This window comes from Mus caroli, unplaced genomic scaffold (genome assembly GCF_978045245.1).
Source record: "Mus caroli unplaced genomic scaffold, Mus_caroli_1 scaffold_13, whole genome shotgun sequence".
NCBI classification, from domain to species: domain Eukaryota; kingdom Metazoa; phylum Chordata; class Mammalia; order Rodentia; family Muridae; genus Mus; species Mus caroli.
This window is the reverse complement of record NW_028227268.1, coordinates 22,606,780-22,618,519: the sequence shown is the minus strand read 5'-3', so window position 1 is coordinate 22,618,519 and position 11,740 is coordinate 22,606,780. Positions and strand designations below refer to the sequence as shown.

The 11,740-nt window shown below is 43.4% G+C and overlaps 1 protein-coding gene across 2 annotated transcripts; it reads right to left on the bottom strand.

Moving 5' to 3' along the window:
- Window positions 1-454: 454 nt before the first annotated feature.
- Window positions 455-6,141, bottom strand: Krt40 (keratin 40). 2 transcript variants are annotated; one of them, XM_021177124.1, is made up of 7 exons: window positions 5,695-6,141; window positions 4,562-4,644; window positions 4,099-4,255; window positions 3,003-3,164; window positions 2,802-2,927; window positions 1,513-1,733; window positions 455-578 (listed from the first exon to the last, which is right to left on the bottom strand). In XM_021177124.1, the coding sequence occupies exons 1-7, from the start codon at window positions 6,139-6,141 to the stop codon at window positions 455-457; spliced, it is 1,320 nt and encodes a 439-aa protein (XP_021032783.1). The 2 variants fall into 2 exon arrangements, with proteins under 2 accessions (XP_021032783.1, XP_021032784.1); XM_021177125.1 differs by lacking the exons at window positions 4,099-4,255; window positions 4,562-4,644.
- Window positions 6,142-11,740: the final 5,599 nt, after the last annotated feature.

Here is an 11,740-nt window from a genome sequence, read left to right as displayed (position 1 = left end):
TGCAACATTTCTCATGGATTATTTAATCTGTTTGAGGAGTAAAGATATTTTCAGACTGGGTTTAGGCAAATTGAAACTACAGTCCTGGGTTTAGACAACTTCTCTTCTGTTAAATGCCTATTATAGCCAAGGCCATTGACCACTAAACTGCATTTACCACCCTAAAGAAGTGAAACAAGTTTTATTTGGAGATTAGCAAGAAGGCTTCATGGGCTTCCAGAATACCAAAAGCAAGCTTAAGGCAGAAGCTATGATCAACAGACCCGGGATGCTTAGTGCAGATTTTCAGGATCTGAAATCCCAGTAGATCTCTGTTTCTGCACTGGGTGGAGCATGTTTGAGGTCCTGACTCCGGGACAGATCTGTGTCTCAAGGTTGGGTGTAGCCAGGATCAGGTCTCGACTTCTTTCTTGAGCAGTTTTGATTTTCATCCACCGTGCTGGAGATTTAATTGTCATGCACAGCAGTTTTCAACTGTGCAAATCACATAGGCTGAACACGGCTCACACGTGCTGTTTGAACAAGGCTCACACGTGCTGTTCGGCATGGGTGCTCTGGAGCCTGGATTGCAGGGGAGTCTGGGGGAAACCAATTCAAACCAAGTTTAGTAAGAGAATGCTGGTTAGCAAGTCATCTCAGAAACATCAGAGACTGCCTTCCCAATTGTCCTCAGCGGAGGCTTTGCATTTGACTCTAGCCCATTCCATCTTTGGCCCCAGAACAGCCCCGCCCATGGCTGCTTCAGTTCACTGCAGCAGACATTGCTGCACAACTCCTTCTTTTTAGCTTGTGAATTGTTATCTCACGTGTGCTCCTGATTTCCCTCTTGCGGAAAGGTGATCTATGAAAACCATTCTGTTTCAGAATTTGAGGATATTTTAGAACATTTTTCATAACTTAGCCTCAGCTATTCACTTAATTTTCTTTTTATACTGTGTGTGTGTGTGTCAGAGGAGACCCTCTAGAGTCTTTTCTTCCACCAAGTAGGTTCCAGGGATTGATTTCCATCATAAGGCTCTGCAAGAAATACCTTTACCCACAGTGGTAGTTTGAATGAGAAATCTCCTCCCCCCCACCCCCCATAGGCTCAGCTATTTGAGCATTTAGTTCTTGGTTGGCAGAACTGTTTGGGGCAGCAGTGCAGCCTTGCTGGAGGAAGTACGTGACTGGGGGTGGGTTTTCAGTTCACTCTTCTTGCATCCGTGTTGCAGTTGGAGATGTGATGGCTAAACTTCCTGTTATCTCTAAACTTCCTGCTGTCAGGCCTGATGCTGGCTGCCATGCTGCGCAGGCATGACATACTCTTGCCCATCTGCAAGCCTCTCTCTTCCTCAAGTTGTCTTTGGCCATGTTCACAGAAACAAAGACGTAACTGACATACCCACTGAGCTACCTAGCCACGCCTTTCTTTCACTGTTTGAAAAGGAACACCCCGAAACATGGAATTGGCCTTGGTCAGGCCTTGAGGAAACAGGGTTCTCCTGGGGGACTCTGGGGGTCTGTGTAACTTGCCTGCTGTCCTCCTTCTCCAGCAGGCCCCTGTACGTGTTGATCTCACACTCCAGCCGGGCCTTGGTGTCCAGCAGCACCTGATACTCCTGGTTCTGACGCTCCAGGTCACAGCGGATCTCAGCCAGCTGGTGCTCCACACTGTCAATTAGGCACTGCATTTGGGCCAGTTGCGTGCTGTACTGGGCCTCGGTTTCTGCCACAGTGCACTCCAGAGACTCCGTCTGCAAGAGGAGAACCTTCTCAGAAGGATCCTATGACAGACCCTTGATGTACCTCTTTCCAGCTCTGAGACCTCAGGGCCAGTTACTTAGCTTCTCTGAGCCTGTTTTATTCTAGAGTCAATGGAGAATGCAAAGTACCTATGTCATGGGGAGGCTGGGGAGGTGAAATGAGCTGACACTTGGGGAGGATTTGGAACAGTGCCTAGAAGCAACTCAAGGCCTTTAAATGTGTCGCTTCTATCATTAGAACAATTGTCACCCAGAACTTTTTTGGGTAGCTCAAGGAGGGTTGTCATCATTTGGGAAGAAACCCTTGAGTCTGAGCATTTGCGCAGTGTTGGTACAAAGATCAGGGTTCAACCACCAGGAGGATTCTGTTTCTACTGAGAACTGTAGCACATTCTGGCACTTACTTCCTTTGACCCTAGCTTTCCCCCACCTGTTCACTTGGGCTAGTGAAGGTGTCTGCCATAGATTACACCATGCCTCTCCTAGATGGATGCTCAGGTGACGTTCATATAGGTAAACTCCTTGGAGGAAGCTCAACTGGTACCACAGTGCCTAATGGGACCTGGTATACATGACTTTTACTGCATGGTGTTCTTGTGTGGGTGGGGAGGGCTATGGTGATATACAGGTCTTAGCTGTTATATGACCACTTGAAACTTGATGTGTTTTTTGTTTTAGACACTATGGTGAACCTGGAAAACTGTTCATCGATTAGAGGAAAGGAAAATCTGTTGCTAAGCTTAAGGGCCTTTGGCTCAGCTCTCCCTGTCCCACTGTGTTCTGAGACTTTTCTTGTCTCTAGCTGATGGTATTGGGGACATGCTTAGGCTTAGGAGGGCCAGGGAGGCACCCTGGTGAGACGACAAAGCCTGTTGATCTGTCATTCTGTTTCTACTGTGGACAAGTAACATATGTGAAGAAAGGGAGGGAAATGCCAGCTAGGCTAATTGAATACCCAGACCTGCTGCTGGACTGTGAGCATCTCCCTGGACTTCTGTCAAAGAGCATAGCATCTCTGGGATGCTGCTGACAAAGGCTGGCACTGTTCATCCCACGCACCAGGGTTTGCTGCGCCTGGAGCTCAATTTCCAGAGTGTTGGCCTTGCGCTTCAACTCCAACATCTCAGTCTGGCAGCCCTCCAACTGCTCCACGCTGGACTTTTGCTGCTGGTTCAGCTCTTCTGTCTGAAACAAAGGCCCCATTAGCGAGCTCAGGCAGGGCACCCTCCCGGAAGCCAGTCCTTTACCGAGATCACTGACCTGAGCAGCAAACCACTCCTCTGCATCCCTGCGGTTGTCGGCCAGCACCCTCTCATATTGACATCGCATCTCATCCAGGACCTTGTTGAGGTCCACAGTGGGGGCAGTGTCCAGCTCCACGCTGAGCCGATCGCCAAGCTGCTCACGAAGCAGGTTGACCTCCTGTGGGTGGAAATGGAGTGAAGAATGTCAGAGTGCTGTGTGTGTGTGTGATGTTAATGTGATGAAAAAAGCATTGCATTTTGATTTTTGGCACATTGGGTAAAAGTTCAGGTTCTCTTGGTTAGATCTCTTCTCATTACTTCTGTTTAAGAAAGATTTTAAAAATTTACATTTAAGTGTGTCTGTATGCCACATGGAGCTACAGTTAGGGACAGTTGTGAGCTCCTTGAGATGGGTACGAGAAACTGAACTTGGGTCCTTTGGAAGAACAATCGGCACTCTTAATTGCTGAGTCATTTTCCCATCCCCTCTTTCCATTAGGTTTAAATGTCTCAGCTTCTTCATCTGCAAAATGGGTGTAATATTGTGTACCCTTTCCTAGAGGGTTATTGTGAGACAGGGAAGAGTTACTACACACACAATGAATCTATAAAATTGATGACCCACGCTAAGGTATCCATAATTGCCAGCTATTGTTACCATCAAAATATTCAGAGTAAAGTTTGTTTTACTTTGTTACATCATTCTGTATTTCATAGTTTATGATACAAACACGATTATAAATGCCCAATACCTGAAAACATGATCCCAAATATTGCATGATTATTTACCCCTCTTTTGGAATAGGATACACAGCCTGTTTAATCAGCTCAATTTTCTTCTTATACAATAGAGCTTATGGAGAAAACCACGAGTCGAATTACTTCTTCACCCAAGCAATGGCAGGAGAAAGAGTGGCCTCACCTCCCTGGCACTGCTGGGGGTTATCTTACATAATGATACATGCTGTGCACCACATCTACCTTGAAAGACGCTGGGGCAATGAGCCCGTCTTTAGGTCTGTTCCAGCTTAGGCAGTATTTGTCCCTGTTCAGTTTATACACATGAGATCTCTCAGCAGAGCTCTTCCTATAGTCTTTGGCCCAGCGCTCACCTCTTCATGGCCTTTTTTAAGGCAAATCAGATCATCTTTCATAGACTCCACGTGGGCCTCTAGATCTGACTTGCACAGGGTCAGCTCACCCAGGATTCCACGAAGGCCAGTGATGTCGTTCTCCACCAGCTGGCGCAGGGACAGTTCACTCTCATATCTTTCAGACAGGAGAAAGGGAAGGGAGGGGCTTAGTTGGCTAAAAGTGTTGGGGTGCAGGGGAAGATGACACGTGGACTCCAGGGAGCCATGTGCCTCAATTTCCCTTGCATTCCAAATGCTGGTGAGCTCAAGGTTCAATCATTCTCAGTTAAAAAATATATTATGCAGAGAATATTTTCTCTCTCACTGGAAGCCATTAATTATTATTAATTATAATTTTATAAATTATTTTCTAATTAAATTTAAAATTTAGCATGTAGATTGTATACAATGTGGCTTAAAAAATAAGCATAATTTGACTTACTTTGACCTGAAATCATCGGCAGCCAGTTTGCAGTTGTCCACCTGAACGGCAAGTCTAGAATTCTCTGCCTTTGTGCACAATATCTACGAGGTAAGTCACCATTTAATGAACAACTCTTTAGGAGAAACCCACATATCTGTTTTAATAGCCACACCATTCACTAGTTTATGGAAGTCTTTCCAAGTTAACATAACATCTCTTTCAACCCAGGTTTTCTATTAACTACACCACTACATGAAGAAAAGAAAAACATTCAGTGCCAACCTAGAAACAAAATACAGAAATAAAAGAGGTTCTCTTCGTAAAAGGAAAGATTTTATTTTGTTTTTCTTATTATGTGCAGATGTGTGTGTGTGTGTGTGTGAGAGAGAGAGAGAGAGAGAGAGAGAGAGAGAGAGAGGGTCTGTGTGTGTATTTGAGACTGTATGTGCATGTGAGCATGTGTGTATGTGAGTGTGTGTAAGTGTATGTGAGTGTGTGTGAGTGTGTGAGAGAGAGAGAGAGAGTTTGTATGTGTATTTGAGACTGTATGTGCATGTGAGCATGTGTGTATGTGAGTGTGTGAGAGTGTATGTGTATGAGCATGTGAGCGTATGTGTGTGAGTGTGTGTTGGTAAGAGTGTAGGCTTGTGCAGTAAGAAGAGGGCATTGGCTCCTCTAGAGATGATGTTTTAAGTGGTTGCAAGCTGCCATACCTGAGTGTTAGGATCTGAACTCAGGTGCTCATGTGTGGTGTAATGCTGTTAACCCCTGCAGAGCCATCTGTGTGGCTCTACGTTTCCTTTGTAAGTGCTGTAGGGCATTTTGCCATCAACAAACAGAGAACGATTACTAGGTGAACTCAAATGGATGGTATTCAATACCTGTCTGGTAAAGAATATAAATATGCAATGATACATGCAGAACAGATTTTAGAAGATATCATAATTCAATTTCCCTCACACTGTAGACAAAGTCTATAGCAAGGTGACATTTCTATAGTCACCCAGTAATTCTCAGAGAATGAGACTGATTATTTGACCTAGCTCTGGGAATCCCTCTTTCCTTTGTTTTACATCCACAAAGCAACCTGCCCCCATATAGCTATGAGAGAAATCAGAAATGGGAAACATTAAGGCAGTGAGACACCCGACCTTTTGTTGGAGCTCTTCAATAGTGTCGAAGTACCGCTGATAATCGGGGCAGACCAGAGGGGCATTGGGCTCGCATTGCTCTCGGATCCTGCACTCCAGCTCTGCGTTGTTCTCTTCCAGGCTTCTCACCCTCTCCAGATAGCTGGCCAGGCGGTCATTCAGGAACTGCATGGTCTCCTTCTCATTACTGTTGAACGATCCTTCCTCACACCATGCACAGCTCCCCACCAGGCAAGGACTGTTACAGCCACCAGCCAAGTAGCATGGTGAGAGGCAACAGGCTGGGAGGGAAGCCCTGCAGAGGAAGCTCGGGGTTTGACATCTGGATGTGGAACAGGTGTTGGGGAGGCAAGTTGTGTTAGTGGGGCAGAATGAGGCAGTTGCGCAGCCGGAAGTCCCTGCACAGGGCTCAGAAGAGCAGCAGCTAGGGGAGCCATCGGAAGCCATCTTCTGAGAAGGAACAGACTGGATGTAGTATTGCTTAGGTCTCGCCTAGTCTCCAAAGGTCTAGGACTTTTGGCCTCCTGAGACTTTTATATCTCCCTTCAAATGGGTATTTACAGGACACACCGATGTTTTCTCTAGCGCTACAGGTGCCAGTTTTCCTACAAACATCTCATTAGTGTTGATTATTTATGGAGGAAGTTTTATGCCTCGTAAAAGGAGGATAACTTCAGGTTACTAAATCAGGACTAACGCCATTTCCACATGCTGCTTGGATAAAAATTCTTATTTCAGCAAATGGCCATAGTAAGCATTATCCTTTTGAATGAATAAGGAACCAAAGAGAAGAATCGAACCATCAGTAATTATAGGTAGAGGTCATTAGAGATATTAATATTCCCATAGGGTTTTATTTTGAAAATTGATTGCTCTGGTCTACCTTACAAATGGACATCACAGCTTATTAAATTGCATGTATTTGTTTGTGCTACCAACTACTGTGAAAATGGTCATTGTGGTTAACAATCTTGAAGTGGTTTTTTAAATTTAATTTAATTTAATTTAATTTTGTGAGCTTGAAGCATATGCTTGCATGGCATAGGGAAAGGTATATGCTGAATGTAAAGTGTGTGCATTCATTTTTAGACTGATGAGAATAATTGAGCCAAAATATGAACTGGTTATCAAGATCTGAATTGTGATCTTTGGTCATCCAGAATTTGCGGTCTGTAGCCAAGCACTAACCATGCCTCACCCTGCTTAGTTGGTGAGATTGGATATGTATGCTCTGAGTGGATAGTCAGATACATAAGCTTTGCTTTCTCATTTACACTTTAGATGCATTTTAAAAAGCTGTCCTTCCTTCCTTCCTTCCTTCCTTCCTTCCTTCCTTCCTTCCTTCCTTCCTGCCTGCCTGCCTGCCTGCCTGCCTGCCTGCCTTCCTGCCTTCCTGCCTTCCTGCCTTCCTGCCTTCCTGCCTTCCTGCCTTCCTGCCTTCCTGCCTTCCTGCCTTCCTGCAAAGTTGGAGATCAATTATAAGATATTGTTCATGGTACATAAATGATGTACCCCAACCTACAACCCCAGTCCTTACCTATATTAAGGAGAGCAGAGAGAGAAATGAGGGTGTGGCTGTAATGTTTCAGTCCCCTGGGAAACCTCACCCATTATACTTCGGAGTAGAGCCAAGGAAAGTGCAAAAATCTTACTTTCGGTTATATGGATTCTGTATCCTCTTGTTAATTTAGGAAAGTCTCAATTTCATGAAAATTAAAAGTTTTGGCACCTGGGGAATATGATTCTGTGATGTCTGTTTCAACCACAGTCCCTCTGAGTAAAAACCTCTGGTACAGAACTAGATAGATGAGCATTTGAGACAGAACTTCTTTAAATTGGCTCTAGGGATTTCATCTCTACTGTAAACTGGAATTTCATGTTGTCTGACTTTTCATAGTTTCTATTTCACTTTCAAAATTACACTGAGAAAATTGCTTTCAGCATCAATAAGAGCTCAACCTGTGTGTATGTATGTGTGTGTGTGCATGTGACAAATATGTGTATGTGGAAGCTACACGTAATTTTGAGTGTCTTAAATTGCCCTTTACCACCTTCTTCTTCTTCTTCTTCTTCTTCTTCTTCTTCTTCTTCTTCTTCTTCTTCTTCTTCTTCTTCTTCTTCTTCTTCTTCTTCTTCTTCTTCTTCTTCTCTTAATTTGGAGATAGTGTTTACAGGACACAGCAGGGCAGAGCACAGAGGAACTCACAGTGGCTGTGACAGCAAGCTCAGCTCATGCAAGCTCAGCTCATGCAAGTTCAACTCATGCAAGCTCAACTCATGCAAGTTCAACTCTTGCAAGCTCAACTAATGCAAGTGCAAACCAGACCATATAGAGAGGTGAGCACAAGGTTCCACCTATAGTTGAGGAACTATTGGCAATTGGTAGCTTCTGGGAGAGTTGATCTTTAAGAGTATCATCCATGGGCATCATCCTGAGTGAGGAAACCCAATCACAAAAGAACTCACATGATATGTACTCACTGATAAGTGGATATTAGCCCAGAAACTTAGAATACCCAAGATATAACATACAATTTGCAAAACACATGAAACTTAAGAAGAACAAAGACCAAAGTGTGGACACGTTGCCCCTTCTTAGAATTGGGAACAAAACACCCATGGAAGAAGTTACAGAGACAAAGGTTGGAGCTGAGACAAAAGGATGGACCATCTAGAGACTGCCATACCTGGGGATCCATCCCATAATCAGCCTCCAAACGCTGACACCATTGCATATACTAGCAAGATTTTGCTGAAAGGACCCAGATATAGTTGTCTCTTGTGAGGCTATGCTGGGGCCTAGCAAACACAGAAGTGGAGGCTCACAGTCAGCTATTGGATGGATCACAGGGCCCCCAATGGAGGAGCTAGAGAAAGTACCCAAGGAGCTAAAGGGATCTGCAACCCTATAGGTGGAACAACAATATGAACTAACCAGTACCCCCCGGAGCTCGAGTCTCTAGCTGCATATGTATCAGAAGATGGCCTGATCGGCCATCAGTGGAAAGAGAGGCCCATTGGTTGTACAAACTTTATATGCCTCAGTACAGGGGAATGCCAGGGCCAAGAAGTGGGAGTGGGTGGGTAGGGGAGTGTGGGGGGGGAGGGTATGGGGGACTTTTGGGATAGCATTGGAAATGTAAATGAAGAAAATACCTAATTAAAAAAAAGAGTATCATCCATGATAGGTTGAATACATTCCAATGGAAGACCACATATGCAAGGATATATGGGCAGCACAATCTGGACTTGCTTTTAAAAGCAAACAATAAAAAGAGAGGACACAAAGTTGGGTGAGCTGGAAAGTAGGGATAGATCTGGGTGGAGTTGGGAGAGGGCATGAATAGGATCATAAGACCTTGTGTGAAATCCTCAAAGAAAAAAATCACAAAGGACAGTGGTGGTGCATGTCTTTAATTCCAGCACGTGGGAGGCAGAGGCAGGCAGATTTTTGAATCTACAGAGTGAGCTCCAGGTCAGCCAGGGCTATACAGAGAAACCCTGTCAAAAAAAAAAAAAAAAAAAAAAAAAAAAAAAAAAAAAAAAAAAGAAAGAAAGAAAAGAGAAACCACACACACAAGTTCATATATGATTTTCTTTTGTAGCTTTATTAGTCTTTTTTGGACAGAGTCTCTTAAGACATAGTATGTGTTATGTGTAGTTTTGTGCTACCTGCCTTTAGCCCACAGAGGAGACAGAGCTATCAGCCCCCGCCCAGCTTCCCTTGAATCTGTGGGTAAAACACACACACACACACACACACACACACACACACACACACACACACACACCCATACACACACACACACACACACACACACACACACACACACACACACACACAGAGTTGTTCCTTTTTTTAACTTGCCTTTTTGGCACAATTGCTGGGTGCTACTATCTCCCGCCTGGAAAAGCCTGCCCTTATCAGTTTCTTATCTCTGTCTCTCCCACCTGCCCTAACCTTCAGTTGCTAAACTCCCCTGACCACCTGCCTGTAGGAGTGGCTTGTGACTTATGTGGCTGTTCTGTTTTGAGATCTCACATGGCTGCCCAGTTCTCATCTCTCCAAAGCATGGTGAACCTCATTCTTCTTCCTTGCATCTCCCTGCCTCCCCCTCCAGGGTCCTGGAAGTCCCGATTGTCCCTTCCACCCAGAAATTGGCCCATGGCTTTCTTCTCTGACAGATCAAGAACCAATTGGGGAACAGGACCTTAGCATCAGAGCCTCTCCCTACAAGTATGTCTTATCTGTGGTCTTTAGCATGTAGGAGGTCATTAGTAAATGTTTGCTAAAGATAAATCCACTTATCTTAATAGGGACTTCTCTTTTGATACATAATTCTTTACAAAAATTAATATTGAAGACAAGGAGAATTGGTGGAGGATGACGAATCCTCGCCTTGTGGTCCCATTTCCATGTAACTTGCTTAGATGTACATTTGGGCGTAACATTCTTATTCACTAGCCGTATTTTTTTTTCTAGGAATGGAATCCCTTTGGGTCTTACTTGTGTTTTCTACTGTATGGCCGACAAACAATAAACAAGAAAATATAGAATACTTTATAAAAGCTAGTAGTGCTAAATGGGGCATTTTGGCCCCCAGTGACTGCATAGTTATTAACATGTTCACTTTCTTTCTTCAATTATTAATTTATTAAGAAAATGTTATATATGGCTAGCCATCATATTGACCAAGACATCACATTGGGATGTTATTTTGTGCCCCTTTTTTCTTGGCTCCAAAGGTAGATATTATAGTGATTCCAATGACCATGGATTACTATTCAGGATTATTGAATTTTATGAAGTCACATAGTGTACTTAATTTTACTTCTGATTTCTTCCAGTTACTGTTATAGCTTTTAGCTTTCTGGTGTTACATCAGTATTTTGTCATTCTGGGGAATTTTTAAAAATCTCTTCTATGGATGAATGTTATAAATAAAACTTTTATCACATTTATGTGCAAATATTTTTGTATATGTACTTTTTCTCTTCTCTCAGGTCAATATTAAGGGCAAAAGTATCGAGCTGTGAGTAGATGTATATTTCTATATTTCTCTTTGTAAGAGAGATCAGAGACTGGAGAGAAAATTCAGCAGTGAAGGTCACTTCCTGACCTTTGTTCTTTTGCTATAGTTATGGGGAACTAATATAACTCATTTGCGGGGAAGACCAGACGTTTATGTTTTGAGATTACTTTTATTCACTTTTAGAAATATTTTTACTTTCATTATGTGTATTGTATCTATTTGTGTGTGTATGAGTGTAGGTGCCTGCAGATGCCAGTAGAGGGTGTCAGGGCCACTGAAACTAGAATAAGCCTTCTTGCAAGTGCTGGCAACTAAACTCAGGAGTCAGAATATAGATTAGAATTAACTATTTTAAGTTATGAGCTAGTCAGAGAAGAGCCTAGCTATATGGCCAAGGTATTTGTAAATATATTTGAGTCTGAGTCTTGTTTCTGGGAGCCTGGGGCTGGCAGGAAGAACCAGACCTAACCTGTATAAAGGATCCTACTTCTGTCTATTAGCCATTCTTCCTAAAGTTTCTGTGTCCCCCAACATTGCTGTCAACTGGGGACTGAACCTTCAACACCTAAGTTTGGGGGACACTTAATATTCATACCATATTGGGGTCTTATAACACCTGCTGTCATCAATAATGGATAAGCTGCCTGGTCAACCCAAGTCTTCTCCAGTTGGTCATGCCAGACGCTACAGTTTTAGACACTTTGCCCTTTGTAAATGTTGAGGTTTGGTTTACATTTCCCTAGTAATTAACTATATGGAACAATTTTTCATGTGTTTTCTTTAGCTGTTCATCTACTGATAGTTATCTAGGAAGGTTCTATTTCCTGGGTATGGCGACTAGCTCAGCAGTAAAGAGGGGTTTGGGCAGACAATTCAGGGATGCCTAGCTTCATATACACATATGTACTGAACTCTCCCATGCTGGGTGTCACTTTTCTGGTGTGGTGATAGAATACACTGACAAAAAGCAAATTTGGGAAGAAAGGATTTTTTTATTTTTCTTTGGCTCACAG

What these genes read in the sequence shown, in the direction of transcription:
- Krt40 (XM_021177124.1), bottom strand. Translation starts at nt 6,141, where the DNA reads ATGGCTTCCGATGGCTCCCCTAGCTGCTGCTCTTCTGAGCCCTGTGCA. An exon ending in TTAAAAAAGGCCATGAAGAG is followed by an intron (nt 3,165 to 4,098) that starts GTGAGCGCTGGG and finishes TTCCACCCACAG; the next exon opens with GAGGTCAACCTGCTTCGTGA. An exon ending in AGGAGTGGTTTGCTGCTCAG is followed by an intron (nt 2,928 to 3,002) that starts GTCAGTGATCTC and finishes CCTTTGTTTCAG; the next exon opens with ACAGAAGAGCTGAACCAGCA.